At 40.3% G+C, this 18,802-nt stretch overlaps 1 protein-coding gene across 1 annotated transcript in view; it reads left to right on the top strand.

Annotated features, from left to right (window-relative positions):
* LOC126159721 (glutamate receptor 1-like) overlaps window positions 1–18,802 on the top strand; it is a 182,751-nt gene that overhangs the window by 119,392 nt on the left and 44,557 nt on the right. Inside the window, exon 7 of the mRNA XM_049916570.1 lies at window positions 6,039–6,323. Coding sequence (XP_049772527.1) covers window positions 6,039–6,323 — 285 coding nt within the window. The remainder of the gene's footprint in view (window positions 1–6,038; window positions 6,324–18,802) is intronic.

The raw sequence follows: 18,802 nt of genomic DNA, 5'->3' as shown, positions 1-18,802 counted from the left end.
ACTACTTCGTCCTCCGTGGTTATTTTGCTACCAAGGTAATTGAAGTCTGTATCTTCATTTTTGTCGTTCTCATTTTTGATATTAAGTTATCGCCAATCTCATTGCTTCTATTCCTCATTACTTTCGTCTTTCTTTGGTTTACTGCCAATCTAATTCCGTACTGACTAGGCTGTTTACTCCACTCAGCACGTCCTGTAGTTATTCTTTACCTCCCATGAGGATAGTGATGTCGTCAGTGAATCCCTTAATTGATACCTTTCGGCCGTAATTTTAATTGAACTCCAGAAACTTCTTACATAGGGTGGGTTGAACAGTAGGAACCGAAGACTGCACGTTTTTGGTTCCATTTTTTTTATTTTTAAGGTGTCAGTCTGCTAACTGGTTTGATGCTTCTCACACCGAGTTCCTCTCCTGTGCAGACTTTTCCATCTCAAGTAGCACTTGCTAACTACCTCCTCAACAGTTTCCTGTATGTATCCAATCTCTTTCTTCCTATACACTTTTTATCTTCAGTCTTATAACCGTTTTCATCCGAGAACCCTGATCTAGGTCTTTCATTCTTATTGTTCCCTCCTGATTCTCGTATATTTTATATATTATCCGTCTTTCCCCAAAGGTTGATCCCACTTTTGTCAGAAATTCGTTCTCCTGGCACGAAATTATTTGTGGTATTTTAAAATGTCTCTGTGAACTGAGGAAGACTTATGCCATCACACGAACTTTACTTCTAACACATCATCTCTTTTGAATGAAACAGCGACTGTCACAAGACGACATTTGTGTCGAGGGAAGTCTCCAGCTCCGTCCCAACTGACTAAAGTTCAGCTTTTCCATACGACATATTTACTATGCGTCTGATAAAACAGAAATTTAAATACAGAAAAAAAACAGCCAAAAGCAGAGTTTTGCCGTTAAGCATGCTTGACTTTCATACAGTCTAGAGGTGTGAACGTAATTTCACAAAGAGCTTTCTCAAATTCTCGGTCGGTAGTGATTCTGATATACACATATTTCGTCTCCTCTTCTCGAGTGTTTCACTAATATTGTTGCCCACGTAGCAAACATGGTTCCTGCTACTGTTACAAATCGAATGTGCAGTGAGACAAGTAGTTCAATAAATAAGACAGAAAACAGCATTCATTCGGTGACAGAAATTCTTAGAACCAATCCGATGGACGGCGTGTTGTAAGCTCAGAATTCACTTCTGTATTTTTCAGATGCGAGCTCAACGCAGTGACTTTGCTTGTAATCTCTTTCAAGAAATTTTGTATTCTGTGGCCCCAAACATTACGCGGTTACACCTAAACATCACTCAGCACACTTCCACGATTATGACATACGGCAAGTCGAGGAAAAGACAAAATATATGAAATACTGTAAATTAATTCGAAAAGAGATATATTGCCATCGTGGCCGCATCATAATGTAAAATACTCAAGAAGTTAGAACCTAATTATTGGATTCTCTTATGATAATACAAATTTATCAACCATTTCCAGTTCCAAGTATCCTACCGTTCCTTTCAACTTTATTGTCTCATGATGATGGTACCTTAAACATACAGCTGTGTGACAAGTCTGGGAAAGAATGAGACTGAAATGCTTTAATTACAGTAATTTAGTGACTGACACGTAGGGTGCTTCGTGCCTTAGTTATTATTATTACTAGCATCAAATGATATAGTTGGATATGTTCTCCACATTATATAGCTAAGCGTTTTGGCATCGCACAAACCCGTCTTCAGAATCTCCCCTATTTTAGTTATATATCCTTCGGCCAACGTATCATGTAAAATAAAATACAGTCGACTGTTTGCTTTACTTTATACCAATCGTCTAACTTCACACAACGAATTGTCACTAATGCTTGATTCATGACTGTCTAAAGACAACCATTGACCGTTTTCAAGCTGTTTCACAGGGCGTACACAATTTCACATTATACAGAAAGCAGAACATTGAAATGATTTCCAGTTTTGATTTGAGACTTGTGAATACCACAGGCCATGACAAGATCTCGAAAAAAAAAACATGATCCACTAAGTTAGGATTTTTTCTTTTATTCCAGTGTACGATATCAAAAAAATATCTTCAGATCTGTTTAAAGCATATCTTAATACAACAAAGCCAAACTGGCAGCGTCAAGATGGGTTGGTTGATTGGGGGAAGAGGACGAAAGAGCGAAGTCATGGGTCTCATCGGATTAGGGCCGGATGGGGCGGAAGTTGGCCGTGCCCTTTCAAGGGAACCATCCCGGCATTTGCCTGAAGCGATTTAGGGAAGTTAAGGAAAACCTATATCAGGATGGGAGGCAGGTTTGAACCTTCGTTCTCTCGAATGCGAGTTCAGCTTGCTAACGACTGCGCTACGTCGCTCGGTACCAGCGTTGAGAGATTCAGTTTGTTTGGAATGAAAGAAACCTAATTTACCTGTGAGCACGTCCTGTTCCTTTAGCTAGAACATTTAGAGCTGTGATTTATGCTTATATATCATACTCTTAGCCATTGTCTTATTCGTACTAAGTGGTTACTCATCAACTAAGCCGCCCCTGCCTCTGTTTAGCCCTGTCCGCCAACGCTGACTTGTTTCGCACTCTGAGTCAAATGTGACGTTCGTGTGTCTTCATAGTGGAACGTTTCTTCCATCTCGTCCGCGAAGTTTCCTTAACGTTGTGCTAAGACCCAGACGAGGCTGCTCCCAGAATCCACTTACTCTCAGCAATTTGCAGAGCACGTCATATTGCTCCGGAGAGTAACTACGATACGCAGACCTGGGTCATATTTTTGGACTTCTATACTATTAAAACCAGTGTAAATAATGGGCATCGCCCTCTCTTTTAGCAACTAAACAGGGTTAAATTTATCACTCCCCTATGCCACTAATAAAGGCCCTGTAGCAGTCCAACTATTTTCAGAGAGATTCCAAAATTTGAACAGTGGACTGAAAAATGTACGGTGTCAACAGTTTATGCAGCAGCTCCATCTAGGTTCTAGTAACTTTCGCCGAATGTTTTCAACTAAACAGAGAAGATAACGGTTAAAAGTAAGTAAAGAAGAGTCGCACGAAAACAACACACTCTACCATTCCACAGTCACTGACTTCAATTAAACCTCTCCAAGCTCGATCCTTTTACTGTACACAACCTTTCTGTAGTTATAGCTCTAAGCGGTGTCATGAACCGTCTTCGTACCGAGCATTGCCGGTCGTTATGGCTGAGCGGTTCTAGGCACTTCAGTCCGGAACCGCGCTGCTGCTACGGTCGCAGGTTCGAATCCTGGCTCGGGCATGGATGTGTGTGATGCCCTTAGGTTCATTAGGTTTAAGTAGTTATAGGTCTAGGAGACTGATGACCTCAGATGTTAAGTCCCATAGTGTTTAGAACCATTTTAACAAGCGCTTCTTCGATCACTAAACTGCAACAAGCTTTAGAAAACCGAAGATGACAGATTAGGATTCCATATCCATGCACGGGAACATAGTTTTGATTCGCATAGTCGTTTTATGTTTGACATGTAACTTGGTTGATCAGGCTGGGTCACCAACTTGAGGTCTAACAGAAGTTAAGCACACCAGACGGCCCACAACTCATAAGGGCTGCTGGCCACTGTCAGATTTCAGGGGCATCGAGTTTCTCAACAAAACTGCTATAACATCCAATCCTTTCGATCACAGGTGCAGAATGCAGGCATTTTCATTCGCCACTCCATGCTCTAACGGACAGCACTCCACAGCTTCCTGGTGGCACTATTCAAATGTTTATTTCCAACAAGTGCTGGAAATCATCTTCCGTCGTGGGGAAGTCACTAGCTCTTAAAATAGCATCGTATGCCCCAATCACGACCGTTTATAACGATTACAGAGCGACTATGGTATCCACATTAGCCAGGAATAATATGTTGCAATAGGTCGTCACACTTTATCCACGTTAACTTAGCCACACTCATTACTGACTAAAATGTGAAAATACGGCCTCTTCACTTGGCCAGGAAGGAAAACGACGAGGGCTAGACCAATAGGGATCTGGCACAGGTCATTCACTGACACAAGATAAAAATTTATTTAGCACAGACTGAAATACATGAACCCAATTAAGAATGTAATTAAACAACAATGAATCTGAATACTGAACAATGATCAGTGATGGCAGTAAACAAGCAATCTGAATACTGAACATTAATCAGTGAGAGCAGCAATCACTGTTTGCCAGGCCATAAGGTAATAGACTGATACATATTCAAGCCAGATTTAAACAGCCATAAAAATTTACCAAAACTTCATGAGCAGAAGGCACCAATAAGAAATTTAATAGACTCAACCGGATACATAATAGGTTACTGCCAAAAGGTTCTCGAGCCAAAATACAAAATGACCAAATGAGAACAAAAGATTTAAAACCTCATAAAACAGACATGATAGCAAGGCTTGCAAGGTTCCACAAAAGTATTCAAATAATAAAAATGTACATTAAATAAAGATGACCATTGAGTTCTCAACCACTAGTAGAATGTTTAAGTCACGTAAAGAAGCAATAAGGTTATAAAAAGGAGTGTCTTTTGATTAACGAATTGAATGACTCAGAACTGCCCTAAAGTTTCAACTTAACTGTACACAGCAGCATTAAAGGCTACAGCAGCGTTTGGAAGAAACAGAACTACAGAGGACTGCGCTAGATTTCGCTGCCCGAGGCTAGCGCACAGAATCTCATAAACTGGCGGCTGTGTAAGCCGACTGGGCCCAGAATGATTGGGTCTCAACAAGGAACGGTAAAGAGCGCTGATGCCAAAGCACAAGCAGTCTTAACAAATTTCCTGCAGCACACATAAATTCCAATAAATGCAAGCTCAAGTCACGGCCAAGATTATAGTAAATAATGAATACGCTCCCCATAGTTAATGCAGTTTCTTATGGAGCGATAGTCGAAACTGACTTATCTGCTATGAAGTTAGCAGAAAACTTGAGACACCACTTACAATTTAAATAAGGAAATTTCAGAATTAAATCGTTGTACCAAATCCTGCTGGAACAAATGATTAACCACACCCCGAGCCAGTCGCCTCAAACTCTACGACTCCTTGGCACGTACACAGTCCACTCCAAGATCAGAACGGACGCTGTGTCCAAAAACTAATTAAAATTTCCATCTGAGCCAATTTAATAAGGCAAGCGCATTATATGCACAGCCTGTAGCAGAATAAGCAGTACATTACCCTCAATGAATAAGACAAAGAGGAATCAAATCCAAAGAGACGGTCAATTTTTTGCAAAACGATAACTACTAATTGAACAGAGCATTTCTTCAAAGTATTTAAATTAAAAATAGATCATATTGTACTTAACACTGAGCCTGATAACATTCGGGCAACACGAAAATCCACTTCCATAGCAGGAATAGACAATATGTGATAACATTAAAATCGACCACTGTGCGCAGGAATTAATATCAACTGATAGTTATCTGCCTCAAAGAAAGTGAAAATTAATAACAGGCTGATAGAAACACTTGAACACACATAAATACCACACTGCCAACAAACTTTACGACAGACTTCCTTGTAGAAGCGGACACTAACATTAGTCCAAATTAATGCCACAAGATAAAATTTCTAACAAGATGCAATTTACAAATACACTATATAATCAAAAGTATCCAGACACCTGGCTGAAAAATGACTTAAAAGTTCGTAACTCCCTCCATCGGAGGCTTAGCAGCATGGTGTAGGCGTCTTGCCACCACGGTTCGCGCTGCTTGCCACCCTCACCCCCCCCACCCCTTCCCCAACGATCGGAAGTTGGAGTCCTTCATCGGGCATGGGTGGGTGTCTGGTCCTTAGCATAAGTTAGTTTAAGTTAGGTAGTGTGTTACCCTAGCGGCCGATGACCTCAGCAATTTGGTTCCATAGGAACTTACGAAGTATTTCCAAATTTCCTAAACCGGCAAAAAACGTTTTACTTCATGATGCATCTACAAAGCCAGTTACGTTTTGTCGACAATAACTGGGGAATCCCATGCTCACATGTGCTGTGTACGTTCCTTTGCAGGTGGCTCGCAAGTGGTTGGTGCCGAGAGTGCAGCTGGCCGCACAGATAGGGATGCGCTCTTACGCCCAGTCTCCGGACGGCCCCATCAAGCTGCAGCTGACCCACGTGCAGGGAGAGTTCGCTCTGTTGATCCTCGGACTCTTCTTTTCGCTGGTTGTCCTCCTGGTAGAAATCGCCATTCACCGCAAAACCACCGTCGTCGCACAGCTGAAGGGCTTCACCACGACGAAAGTCAATCAGAGGGCGCACCCCACAGAAGATCCAGTCAAGAAAGGAGTTCCTTCAGTTCGTCTATTGTACAGTCGACGCCGACGAGGAAGATGGGTCACAGATATTAAATGTTAATAAAAGCAAGTGTTCCACTTCATTAGAAGTTCTTGTCTGGAGATCGTATATATTGACTTGCCTAACGCACTTTTGAAATTGATGTGGTGTCCGTCGATGCACTACATTTAAAATCATTTTTGATACTGGCTCACTTGTCACTACTGGAATAACAGAGCTTTAGTCGCAGCGCCGATGAAATTTTTCCGATTCGATGATATAGCGCTAAATTCTGCAGTAAACAGAAATTACTTATAAGCGATTAATCTTATTGTCTAATAACGGCAACTTCAGTGTACGAAGATTCTAATGACACACACACATACACAGACGCTCTACGTGACTTACTTCCCTTTCTTTCCTTCGTAGATCGTACATGGTTAGGTTGAAAACGCTGGTATTGGTGACGATTCTTAACGAGAGTTAATCTAGTTCGTCTCCTTCCCTTAGTGCATGGAGTATCAGAGGAATGTGGTTCTTGGGCGCCGTTTTTCGCTCATATACAGCATTGTCTTTATCTGTCAATAGCTGGCTGATTGTGATGCTGTTTAGAAAAACGTAACAAACCGTATTGCAACAGCATTCTGTGTTTCAGTGACGCCGTAACATTTTTCAACACTCCTCCTTCACACTGGTTTTATTAAGAGAGACTAACATTTGGTATAACTGACAGTAATGGAAATGAAGAAAGGATCAGAGTTTGTGGAAGGGGGGGGGGCGGGGACGTGACTTAATCGCTGTGTTGTACGTGTATATTTTACCATTGGTGGTATTGGTAAACGGTCTCATAAACTGACAAACGGCCGGGAGAGCGGTGTGCTGAACACATGCCCCTCCATACCCGCATCCAGTGACGCCTGAGTGCTGAGGATGGAACGGTGCCGCTACGGTCGCAGGTTCGAATCCTGCATCGGGTATGGATGTGTGTGATGTCCTTAGGTTAGTTAGGTTTAAGTAGTTCTAAGTTCTAGGGGACTGATGATCTCAGCTGTTAAGTCCCTTTGTGCTCAGAGCAATGTGAACCATTTTTGATGACATGGCGGCCGGTCGGTCCCGTTCGGCCTTCCAAGGCCTGTTCGGACGGTGTAGTACTGGTAAATAGCTTACAAAACGCGTAAACAATCCGAATGGAGATGTTCATTTGCCTAGTGGGTTGCTTCATTAGATCACAAATGTTTTATTCCCATTATAAAACAGTTATGACGGAAACAGCCACAAATTCGTCTCCATATAAATAGAAAAGTAATACGTAACGAACCTCTTGGGGTTCGAGTCCAGGCTGCTGGTAAGGGTGACAGTTTTAAGTACGCTATTACTTTGTATCCTCAATAGTTCCACGAGTAACCAAGTAATACGCTGTCTAATGCGGTAGATGCATTTGAATAGTATAAGTTTTAGCATTCAGCTGATTTATTTCTACATAAACGTTTATAAAAGAATTTTGTAAGCAAAATATGAAAAATTCTCTACGTTAGGCCTGTAAGTAATTATATTTTCAGTGTGTAAATTTAATTACACTGGTTTTTCAAATAAAGATACCCTTATTACAGCAATGTAAGAATGTTTTGTTGATCATTAAGGTATTACAAATACTCCTTGACTAATAATTCTCTAAACTTTGTAAACTTAAAAAATTTGTAACTGAATATAAGTTTAAAATTATTTAGTGAGATGTAGATGCGGCCCACCAAAATTTCCTCGCCTGTATCAATCTTTTCATCTCAGAGCAGCACTTGCAACCTTCGTCTTCATAACATGAGTATTTGAAAGTTGCAGCTTTAGGAAGCAATAAAGTGCATGTTATTACTTAATAATACACTGAACTATAATTTCATTTGTGGTTAAATGTTTGAGAGTTCTGCACCATTTTTACCTGCACCTGACAACTATGTATTTACTCGAATTTAAGCCACACTTTTTTTTCGCTTTTTGTAATCCAAAAAACCGGTTGCGGCTTAGAATCGAGTGCAAAGCAAGCGGAGGTTCTGAAAAATGTTGGTTGGTGCCGCCACAACTAACTTCTGCCTTCGAATATATGTAGCGCTACACAGGCAAGCTTTGTAGGCACAAAGATAAATACTGGCGCCAAAACCTCTGCGCCTGTAAAAAAAAAAAAAAAAAAAAAAAAAAAAAAAAAAAAAAAAAAAGGAGGGTGCAAGACGAGCTTATTTTCTCTGCCCCGAGTTTCGACCACTGCATTTTCATACATTATCCAACAAAGTAAATACAAATTCCGTATTGTAGCAGAATTTCAATGTACTACGAAAACCCGACTGGCAAGACTGTTTGGGATGTTTGTCAATATGGCCAACTCTACGTTCTCAAGTTTTTCCTACCTGTGAGAAGAGATGGTTCCTAATAGGAACCTGATGAAATGTAAATCACATGCAGTATTCTCTTCACCATAAGAATAATACGAATATAAACATTTTGCCACGTATTTTTCATGTTTGCTGTTAACTCATTTAAATCCTGTCTGCCTAAAAATACGAAACTAGAGTGAAACAACAGCAAACGCGGAAGAATATATGTATCGTGCCATGTTTATATTCGTATTATTCTTATGCCTAATAGTGATACAGTCAGAAATGAAGCACGGCAACTGACTAGATTTTTAAACCTAAGATGACTAATTTCTGTGCAGAATTTGATGTACTAAAGAAGCGGCTGCAAAGATTTTCAAACGGAGAAAAATTTTCACCTAACTCTCATTCAGAACATGTTCCGTCATACGCAGTCTATAATTTGGTTCTTGTTGATCATTATCAAAGAAAGCAGCAGTGTAAGTAACAACAAATAGCAGTCTCTTGCCATTTTTTCGCTAATGAGACGATTCCTCTCTCTCTCACCTTTTTTTTGTAAGCGGCTGTAGCACGCACAAAAGCAAGCCATGCCGCGAGCCGCGACAGGTCGTAAACACGCACTATCAGAATGCGACAAACAATGCATGACACAGTACAGGAATGTATTTTCAGCTTAAGAGTGACGTAAACACCTATAACAAAGAAAACGGCAATTATCAGATCGCAGCAAACTAAGCAATCGATTCAAACCAGACGAAGCACGTGAAAAAGGAAGGGTACCCGAATAAATACGGACGGAGCGCCTGACGCATAGCAATGGCTACCTGGTAAAGCTTAACTGCTATGCTTACGACTCGAACCAAACTACTGTAGCTGTATCGTCATTCATTTTACTGTTACTGTTAGAGTTAAGAATAAAACAAGCTGGATTACTTCTGTGTCAATGCAATGTAAAATTATTTAAATAATAAAATATGAGACACATTAACTAATGAACCACCTACAAATTACAACAATTGTACATATTCCTACAGTACTGCTGAACAACATAATCTTGCCTTTAATAATCATAAATTACAAACAGATGAGACATAGTAGAGATATTACGTTGGTAATTAACACAGCTGTGATATACAAAGTAAAAATTTTTGATACGAACAGAGACGTTATAGTAACTGAAATAAACGAAATGGAGCATGTGAATAAGAGGCATAATTGAATAAGAGGGATAATAATAATAAGAGGGATTACGGGTAGTATCTGCAGTTATAAGTGACAAATAAGGGAATTGTGTCTCGTCGCTCAGTATTAAGCCTGGGCAGATGGACATGTGTTTATTAATTTATATTATTTCAAGATGTTCAGCTTCCTTCGATTGTGGATGCGATGTAATTCTTCATGGTTCACCTAGTAACTGTGGCTTCTTTTACAGGTGGTCTGCAAATAAAAAATAAATAAATCTGAGCACTATGGAACTTAACTTCTGAGGTCATCAGTCCACCTAGAACTTAGAACTACTTAAATTTAACTAACCTAAGGACATCACACACATCCATTCTGAGGTCATCAGTCCTCCTAGAACTTAGAACTACTTAAATTTAACTAACCTAAGGACATCACACACATCCATGCCCGAGACAGGATTCGAACCTGCGACCGAAGCGGTCGAGCGGTTCCAGACTGTAGCGCTTAGAGCCGCTCGGCCACCCCGGCCGGCGGTCTGCAAAAGTGCAGTCTCCTTTTCTAAGTTTCCAACTTACGTGGCGTTCCATCAGGTGGGTACATATTCTCCTGCGAGGCTAACCTATATAGAATTTGCCACAGTTGCAAGTAATGTTATGTATTCCACTCTTTGCCAAGCAGCAGTGTCGTTTTCACCATTGGGAAGAAACTGTACAACTGAGTTGTGTGCATGGAATGATGTTTCTACATTCCTGGATTTAAGCTTTCCGGCTACATCCAGAAAGACTTTTCTTAAGTACAATTTATTGCATTCTTGATGTGGTGGTTCAAGGATGGGATAAAGAAGAGTACACCTATTGTTTCTGCCTTTTGTGCATCATGGAGCCCACTAACGTAGGAAGATAGCCATTGTTTGGTGGTATTTGTTTAATGGACTTTAATTCCGTTAGGAAGTTGGCTTCACACATTGGGATGGATATGGGGCGATGTTTCATAGAATGAAATGCAGCATGTTTATGAATCATTGGGTTTTCAGAATAGGCCGGTATTACTTTATCTATGGTACTAGGTTTTCTATAAATCTTGGAATTGTGAAAACGGTCATTGGTGTCTACGGTTAAATCTAAGTAATTTATGCAGTTAGATCCAAACTAAAATGGGAATTTTATACTGTTGAGTTTACCATTTAGTTGCATCATGATTTTTTGAAGTGGACTGGTAGTACCAGCCAATAATCTTCAAAAGAGTCAGTAGACGTTGCACAAAAAAAAACATGGATAAAAGAAGAAATGAAATTTTCATATAGTATTCGTGATCTCGGGAGTAAAGACCCGAAATTAACACATATACGAATTTCGGCCCTTTCACACCCAACTGAGTTAGATATGTTGAAGAGTAAGGTGAGACAGGAAGTTATCGATGTTGTGCATACCATGTACGAAATACAGAACTCTAAAATTAACAAACTTTTCTGTGGTAAACAACTTTCAAAATTTACGGAAAGTTAAAATTTGCAGATAATGTAACTGTCGTTTTGGATATAAAAAAGACCAACGAAGAACTCAGTATACACGCAAAAAGCTTCATATTCGCTCCACCATAAAAAAACAACTGGAAATAATAAAATAAGACCTAGAATGTACATTAGGCGAGGACATCTCCACTAAACATTTCGTAGCTCATGAGCTGTAAATATCAATCTTCTCTTCCAGTGTCCCGGCAGCTAAGGAAGAACGAGCATTAAACAGTTTCAAGAACAAAGTGATTCACAGGAATGTTATAGCAATCCTACCAGACAAAGGATAAGCTCGGCCTAATGAACATATGTGACTATGTTAACAGAGTGGAACACTTCCTAAATGCCACCAAATCACAGATTCAGGAAGACCCCACACAATCCTGTACTGATAAAATTAGAAGTCTCATCAAACTGTGAAAGAGTATAATATCAGTCTCTGATGCTTACTTGCTCACCAACATGAATTCTACAGGTCCCAGACTTTATGGCCTCCCTAAACTCCATAAAGATAATATGCCCATCCGTCCTGTGGTGTCTTCATTCTCAGCCCCATCTTACAAACCAGCCAGAGTGTTAAATCACCTGATCCACATCAAAACCAAGTTCAAATATACTCATGGGAGCCTTAATTTAGATTACTGGATGAACGAGTTAAAAGACATGAAAATCGCTCCTACTGCCAAGCTGCTTATTTTTCATGTTAGCCACTTATTTATTAATATACCCGCTCAGAAGTGCTTAAAAATTCTGTGAGGCTTACTAGATAAAACAGAAGCTAACCTAATTGTCGCTCATGATATAAGGTTAGCTACAGTAACATGTATTGTTTCTGATATGTATGTCGTTGTGTTGTGTTCTTTACGTCAAATGGTGTGCTTTAATTGTGTGCAGTGCACCTGTATGATTTGCAGGCTGACATACGTATAGTTACACATCAAATGACGACACACACAAAACCGACCACACAACTTATCACGGGTTAGTTACACAGTCTTTTGTGGGAATATTGTTAGAAGTTTCAACATGAAACACGTGAAGAGCGTTGTGAAGCACCATACTAGCTCGTAACTCAGGTTCTTTTTGCATTTAAATTTCATTGAAATTAATACTGCCTTAATGTCATGGGTTCGAGTAGAGAAACATTAATGTGTGGCATATTTATCACTAATCGTTTCGGAGTAAGTTAATTTCCGTGAATTTACGTATCTGAGATAAAACGTAACCATTCTGCGGCAACCACAAGCATTTAATGAAAACTATTCTTAATCTTTGCAAGTAAGTTAAAATGACACTGCAGTTAAATAACACAATTAAAATGCAGACTTTATAAGTTATTGGAGCGCACTGTGCCGTTTAATATTGGCAATGTTCATAGAAGGCGCTGCGGCCGTGCAAATGGCCAACAACAGTGAGTCATAGGCTCGCGCTGTATTACGTGTTCTGATATTCTGAAACAATAAGTTGTTAGTCTCGTAACGTAAAGGGATCCTAAAGATACATAAATAAAGATTTTAAAAGAAAATAAACTCATACATTCAACCAAAATTCAATACTATTAACACAGAACAAATAATTGTATACATAATAAAGCGATATTGTTTCTAAATACAACTGAGTTTAATGATAACTGTTTCTTCGCTACATTTTTACGCACGTCTTTCAAGAATTATAAAAGCCTTAATTCGTGCCACTGTTCGTAATTCCATATGAATAAATATTATTCTCCCCAGGGCAACCAGTGCAATGTCTAACAATAAATTATTTCCATTTCAATGGTAAGATTTACAAACAGTTGGATGGTCTAGACATGGGATGCCTCCTCAGTCCATTCCTTACTGAAATCTTCTTGACCAACACTGAAACACAGTTTCTGGAAAATAATCCAAGGTAGGATACTGGTTTAGTTATGTTGATGAGTTGTGGTTATGGACAAGTACTACCAGACAAATTCGAGAAATCCTGAAGCAACTAAATTCGAAACACGACATTATAAAATTTCCAGTGGACTTTGGGGCTAACTGCATAAGTTATTCAGACCGAAAATTAGAAATCAGTGACTGTATTCGTACTTCAAGACTTGGAGGAAACCTACCAACACAGGCATGGTAACACTGGCAAATTCTCAACAACCAGTGATCCATAAATATGCTGCCTTTCATTCTGTGAAACATCGCCTAGTATCCTTCCCCATGCGTCAAGCCTACTTCCAAATGGAACTCAAAGCTATCAAACAAGTATCACATAACAACGACTGCCCCATACCTTAGTGTTCTCCACAATGCACAAAAAAACAGAAATAGTGAGTGTACTCTCTTGTTTACGCCGTCCTTGACCCAACACCTCAAGAATGCCACAATTGATGCGCAATTCCATAATTAGGAACAGTCTTATTGAATGTAGCCCGAAAGCTTAAATCCAGGAATTCTTTGTAGGTCCGTGTGGCCGGGAAATGTGTACTCACTTCTAGGAACACCGCAGAAGTTGGAAACTTAGAAAAGGAAACACCATGTTTTTAATAAACACTTATTGTCAGTAGTACACAAGTTAAGTTAAAATTTTATTGGTACATACAAATAAGCAGAACTCTTCAATGCTGGTGCTCCGATACAACTACACCATATGCATCTGCTGGAAACAAGCAAAAGTGTAACTGAAACAATTAATTTATAAATGAAGAGTGAAGACTGCTGTGGATTTGATAAAACTTCAAGTAGGAATAGTAACATCAGTGCAACCTATATTAATTCTGTACTCATTTCTGTGCAGTTCGTATATCAGGAGTAGACAGTATTCTTGTCAGACTAAAATACTCGTAAATGAAAACACTATATAATGTATAAGAGATAATGTATAGAGATACCGACGATTCTTTTTCTTGTTATTGTTTTAAAATCTTTTTGAGAAAGAACGTATAGAATAGTAGCAGTACACGTAGTTTGTTGTCAGACTCACAAATTCACTTCAGGAGAGGAATACATAGATCTTATGTGTGAGAGCCACTATTGAAGCTAAACGACATGTTGAAGACAGTACATATTTTCTTCGATTTAACATAGGCATTTTTTTTTTGTAGATGATACAGACTTTACAGTGAATGACCCAAAACGTACAAAACATGATGTACCTAACGGGGGTAGTGAGTAACGTAAGCACAAAGTTATCAGAGAACAGATAAACGCTAAAATGCTTCAAAATGCAATACATTCAGTTTCTGACTCGGAATTCTTGTAAAAACCAAATTTCTCTGCCCCAGTGTGGTGGAACACTCAGTGAATCCGACAATTTTCAATTCTTAAGACCGAAGATGGATGGAAGCCGTTCTTGGAAGTATCACGTTCAAGACCCTGTGCAGAAACAGAATGTTGCTATCGTTGCTGTAAGTGTGATCCAAGCTCTCTCTGAAACCAAAATACGAAGGCTTTTTTGATTTAATTACTTCCACTCTTTTACCTCGTGAGGTTTTGTACTTTGAATCAACACCCTGCTCTCTACAGGAATGTTTCAATCTCAGAAATGGGATATCGCCGGCCGTTGTGGCCGAGAGTTTGTAGGCGCTTCAGTGCGGAAAGACGCGACTACTACGATCGCAGGTTCGAATCCTGCCTCGGGCATGGATGTGTGTGATGTTCTTAGGTTAGTTAGGTTTAAGTAGTTCAAGTCCTAGGGGACTGATGACCTCAGATGTTAAGTCCCATAGTGCTGAGAGCCATTTAACCAAGTGGGCTATCAGGTTGAGCTGAGTGTCGCTTTTCGAACTTTGGGTTGACCGTTGTTCAGTTTTTTCGGAATTCTAACTCTCTCGTTCCTGTGCATGTTTCCATCATGGGCTCTGTTGTCGTGAAATATTAGCTCATTCAGAAGAGACTGCAACATTCATTCAGTGGACTCTAGACGGGAGAACGATGCACAGCTGGACAACGCTTCCTTAAGCATTCTACAAAACGGTGTACACTGCTGGGCAAGTATCTTTTTCAATAGGCTTCGAGGAGCACAGAAAAAAAAATGAGTGATAAGCCTTACGTAATCAAAGGCAAGTTAAGAGGTTTCCTTATGGCATACTCCCTCTATTCTGTACAAATGTTTCTTGCAGTATTTGAGAACTTTTCTCTGTAATGTGTTACGTATACCTACACCCCTTTAATTCCCCTGTTTAAAAAGCTTAAAATCGGTTCTCTGTAAGCCATGGACTGGCACGATCCAAAATCAAGTACGGTAATCTTGGGTGATCCCACGAAACACAACAGAAAAGTAAATAAAATGAAACCAGGGAAGAATGGTGTAACCTCGGTTTTCCCAATAGGAGGTAGAAGTCATTCTTACAGCTTAATATTTCAATAAAGTACTTGTTAGTATCCTGTATCACCACATATCGAGTTATTTACGACAATTTCTAACATCTTGGAATCAATTTATCGAACCAATCAATCGCAGTGACTGTATTGCAGATTCTTTAATCGTTGCCCACTCGCAGTGTTTTGACAAAGTCTGGTTGTTGCTGCTGACACGTGAGTACCAGGCAGTACGGTGTCTCGTGAGCCGCGCAGTGGAGTTGACAGTACGTACGGCAGGCACTGTTCGGTTTCAGGTTGTTTATCTGTCTGGTTTATGAACATTGATAACAATTTGATAATTAATTTGATACTTTCAGTGAGGAATGATCGATACCGTATTGTGGAACGCTATCAGAATAGCTGTTCTTCAGAGTACTAGTCATTATCCGCTTTCACAAAATATCAGTCACTGGATCATATTTGTCTCTCAATGAATGTACTTCAGAGAGGCAGCAGTATCGACGTAATTGTAGCGTACCACCCTAGACGCGCTGCATATGGAAACAAGTGAAAAGGATGCCGCATCCTGCTACAGTTGTCGATCCGGAATCGATAGCAAGCGTCAATGTATGGTGAGTGAATTTGCCATTTTCAGCGGCGCGACAGTTCCTAGCAGCGATGGACGAGGGAGGAACTACAGACAGTGAACAGTGCTTTGATTATGATCTGGGTGTGCGGTATACATATGAATACCAATGTCTAATCGGAAAATCGTAACTTATTTAAAGGAAAGGACAGCGTTAATCAGGATGTTGTTGATATGGAACTTGTTAATGAATCAGAACTAAGTAGAGGAACTCAGAATGTTGACTGATGCAGAGGAAAATGAAAGTTCAAATTTGAACGCAGATGTGGAATAGTAAGAGGCAGTGATAGATAACAATCGGACAGACACTGTAGGAAGAGAGGACATATTAGTGCAATTTTTACATTCATGAACTCAGATTTGAACAAAAAAGTACTTGATGCTACTAAGTGAAATTTGAACAAAATGCTCAATGACAATAATCAAAAGTTGAGTGAGGATTTGAACAAAAAAATTTATGATTATAAGAAATATTTTGACAAAAAAGAGATGAACATAATCAAAAATCGGACAAAATGTAGGATCAAAAGGTATTAAATCTTCGAAGTGAGTTGTAGAGTCAGTTTAATAATTTTGTACTGGAATATAGTAAATAATTCGATGAGAAACAATCGGACTTTACGCGGGAGGTCATCACACATTTTTAGCAAACAGTATCAGTTATAACTGCGATACAGTCACAAGTAGACTCACATCAGGAAATTGTGAAACAAGCTCCGATGGATATTACAATGACTGATACTGAAGTAGTTCGTGCTAAAAGTGCATGTGAGGAAAATATTATAACGATGTCGGGCGTACAACTACAAACATCAAAAAAAGTTTTGCATTATCCCTGTTCCCAGAACTCCTGAAAGTAAACGTTGACTGTGGATATTGTATCACAGACTTAGTCCCTTTGACTGTTCAGAGATTCACTAAGCCGCGTGGAGTGGCCTCACGGTTTGAGGCTCCATATCACGGACTGCGCGACCCCTCCCATCGGAGGTTGGAGTCCTGTGTGTTGTTCTTAGCATAAGTTAGTTTAATTAGAGTGAAAGTCTAGGGCCCGAGGCCATTAGCAGTTTGGTCCATTAGGAATTAACACAGATGTCACTGATACCGCTCAAAGATGTAAACAACCATGCATGAGCAGCGCCTATTAGACGGAGAGGGTCCGTTAGCCGAACAGTTCCAGTCATTCCACTAGGAAGGAGATACACAGTTCATTTGTCTATAGTTCAACCATGCCAAGACGGTCAATACCGCGGTTCGATAGTGTCCACATTGTTACTTTGTGCCAGGAAAGACTCTCAACAAGGGAAGTGTCCAGGCGTCTCGGAGTGAACTAAAGCGATGTTGTTCGGACATGGATGAGATACAAAGAGACGGGAACTGTCGATGACATGCCTCGCTCAGGCCGCCAAAGGGCTACTACTAAAGTGGATGACCGCTATCCATGGATTATGGCTCGGGAACCATGTTGAATAATGCTTTTAATGCAGCCACAGGACGTCGTGTTACGACTCAAACTATGTTCCATAGGGTGCATGATGCGGAACTTCACTCCCGACGTCCATGGTGAGGTCCATCTTTGCAACCCCGACACCACGCAGCGCAGTACAGATGGGCCCAACAACATGCCGGATGGACCGCTCAGGATTGTCATGAGGGTCGCATGTGCCTTCAACCAGACAATCGTCAGAGACGTGTTTGGAGGCAACACGGTCAGGCTGAACGCCTTGGACACACTGTCCAAAGAGTGCAGCGAGGTGGAGATTCCCTTCTGATGTGGGGTGACATTATGTGGAGCCGACGTACGACGCTGGTTGTCATGGAAGGCGCCATAACGGCCGTACGATACGTGAAAGCCATCCTCCGACCGATAGTGCTACCATATCGGCAGCATATTGGCGAGGCATTCGTCTGCATGGACGACAATTCGCGCCCCCATTGTGCACATCTTGTGAATGACTTCCTTGAGGATAACGACTTCGCTCGACTAGAGTGGCCACCATGTTCTGTACACATGAAAACTATCGAACATGCCTGGGATAGACTGAAAAGCGTAGTTTATGGACCACGTGACCCACCAACCACTCTGAGGGATCCACACCAAATCGCCGTTGAGGAGTGGAACAATCTGGACCAACAGTGCCTTGATGAACTTGCGGGTAGTATGTCGCGACACATACAGGCATGCTTCAATGCAAGAGGACGTGCTACTGGGTATTAGAGGTACTGGTGTGTACCGCAATCTGGAAGACCACCTTTGAAGGTCGCACTGTTTGGTGATACAACACGCAATGTGTGGTTTTCATAAGCAATAAAAAGGGCGGAAATGATGTTTATGTTGATCTCTATTTCAATTTTCTATACAGGTTCCGGAACTCCAGGAACCGAAGCGATGCAAAACTCTTTTGGTGTGTGTATAATTCCCTGATTTAGAAACAAAACTGCAGGGTCTGGAAAATTGCATGAAAAACGCCAAAAAATCCAAAACATGAATCGATAAGAACATGATCCTACAAAAATGGAAA

This window comes from Schistocerca cancellata, chromosome 2, assembly GCF_023864275.1.
Source record: "Schistocerca cancellata isolate TAMUIC-IGC-003103 chromosome 2, iqSchCanc2.1, whole genome shotgun sequence".
Taxonomy (NCBI): Eukaryota; Metazoa; Arthropoda; class Insecta; order Orthoptera; family Acrididae; genus Schistocerca; species Schistocerca cancellata.
The sequence above is the reverse complement of the archived record's forward strand: the minus strand, read 5'-3'. Positions and strand labels throughout refer to the sequence as shown.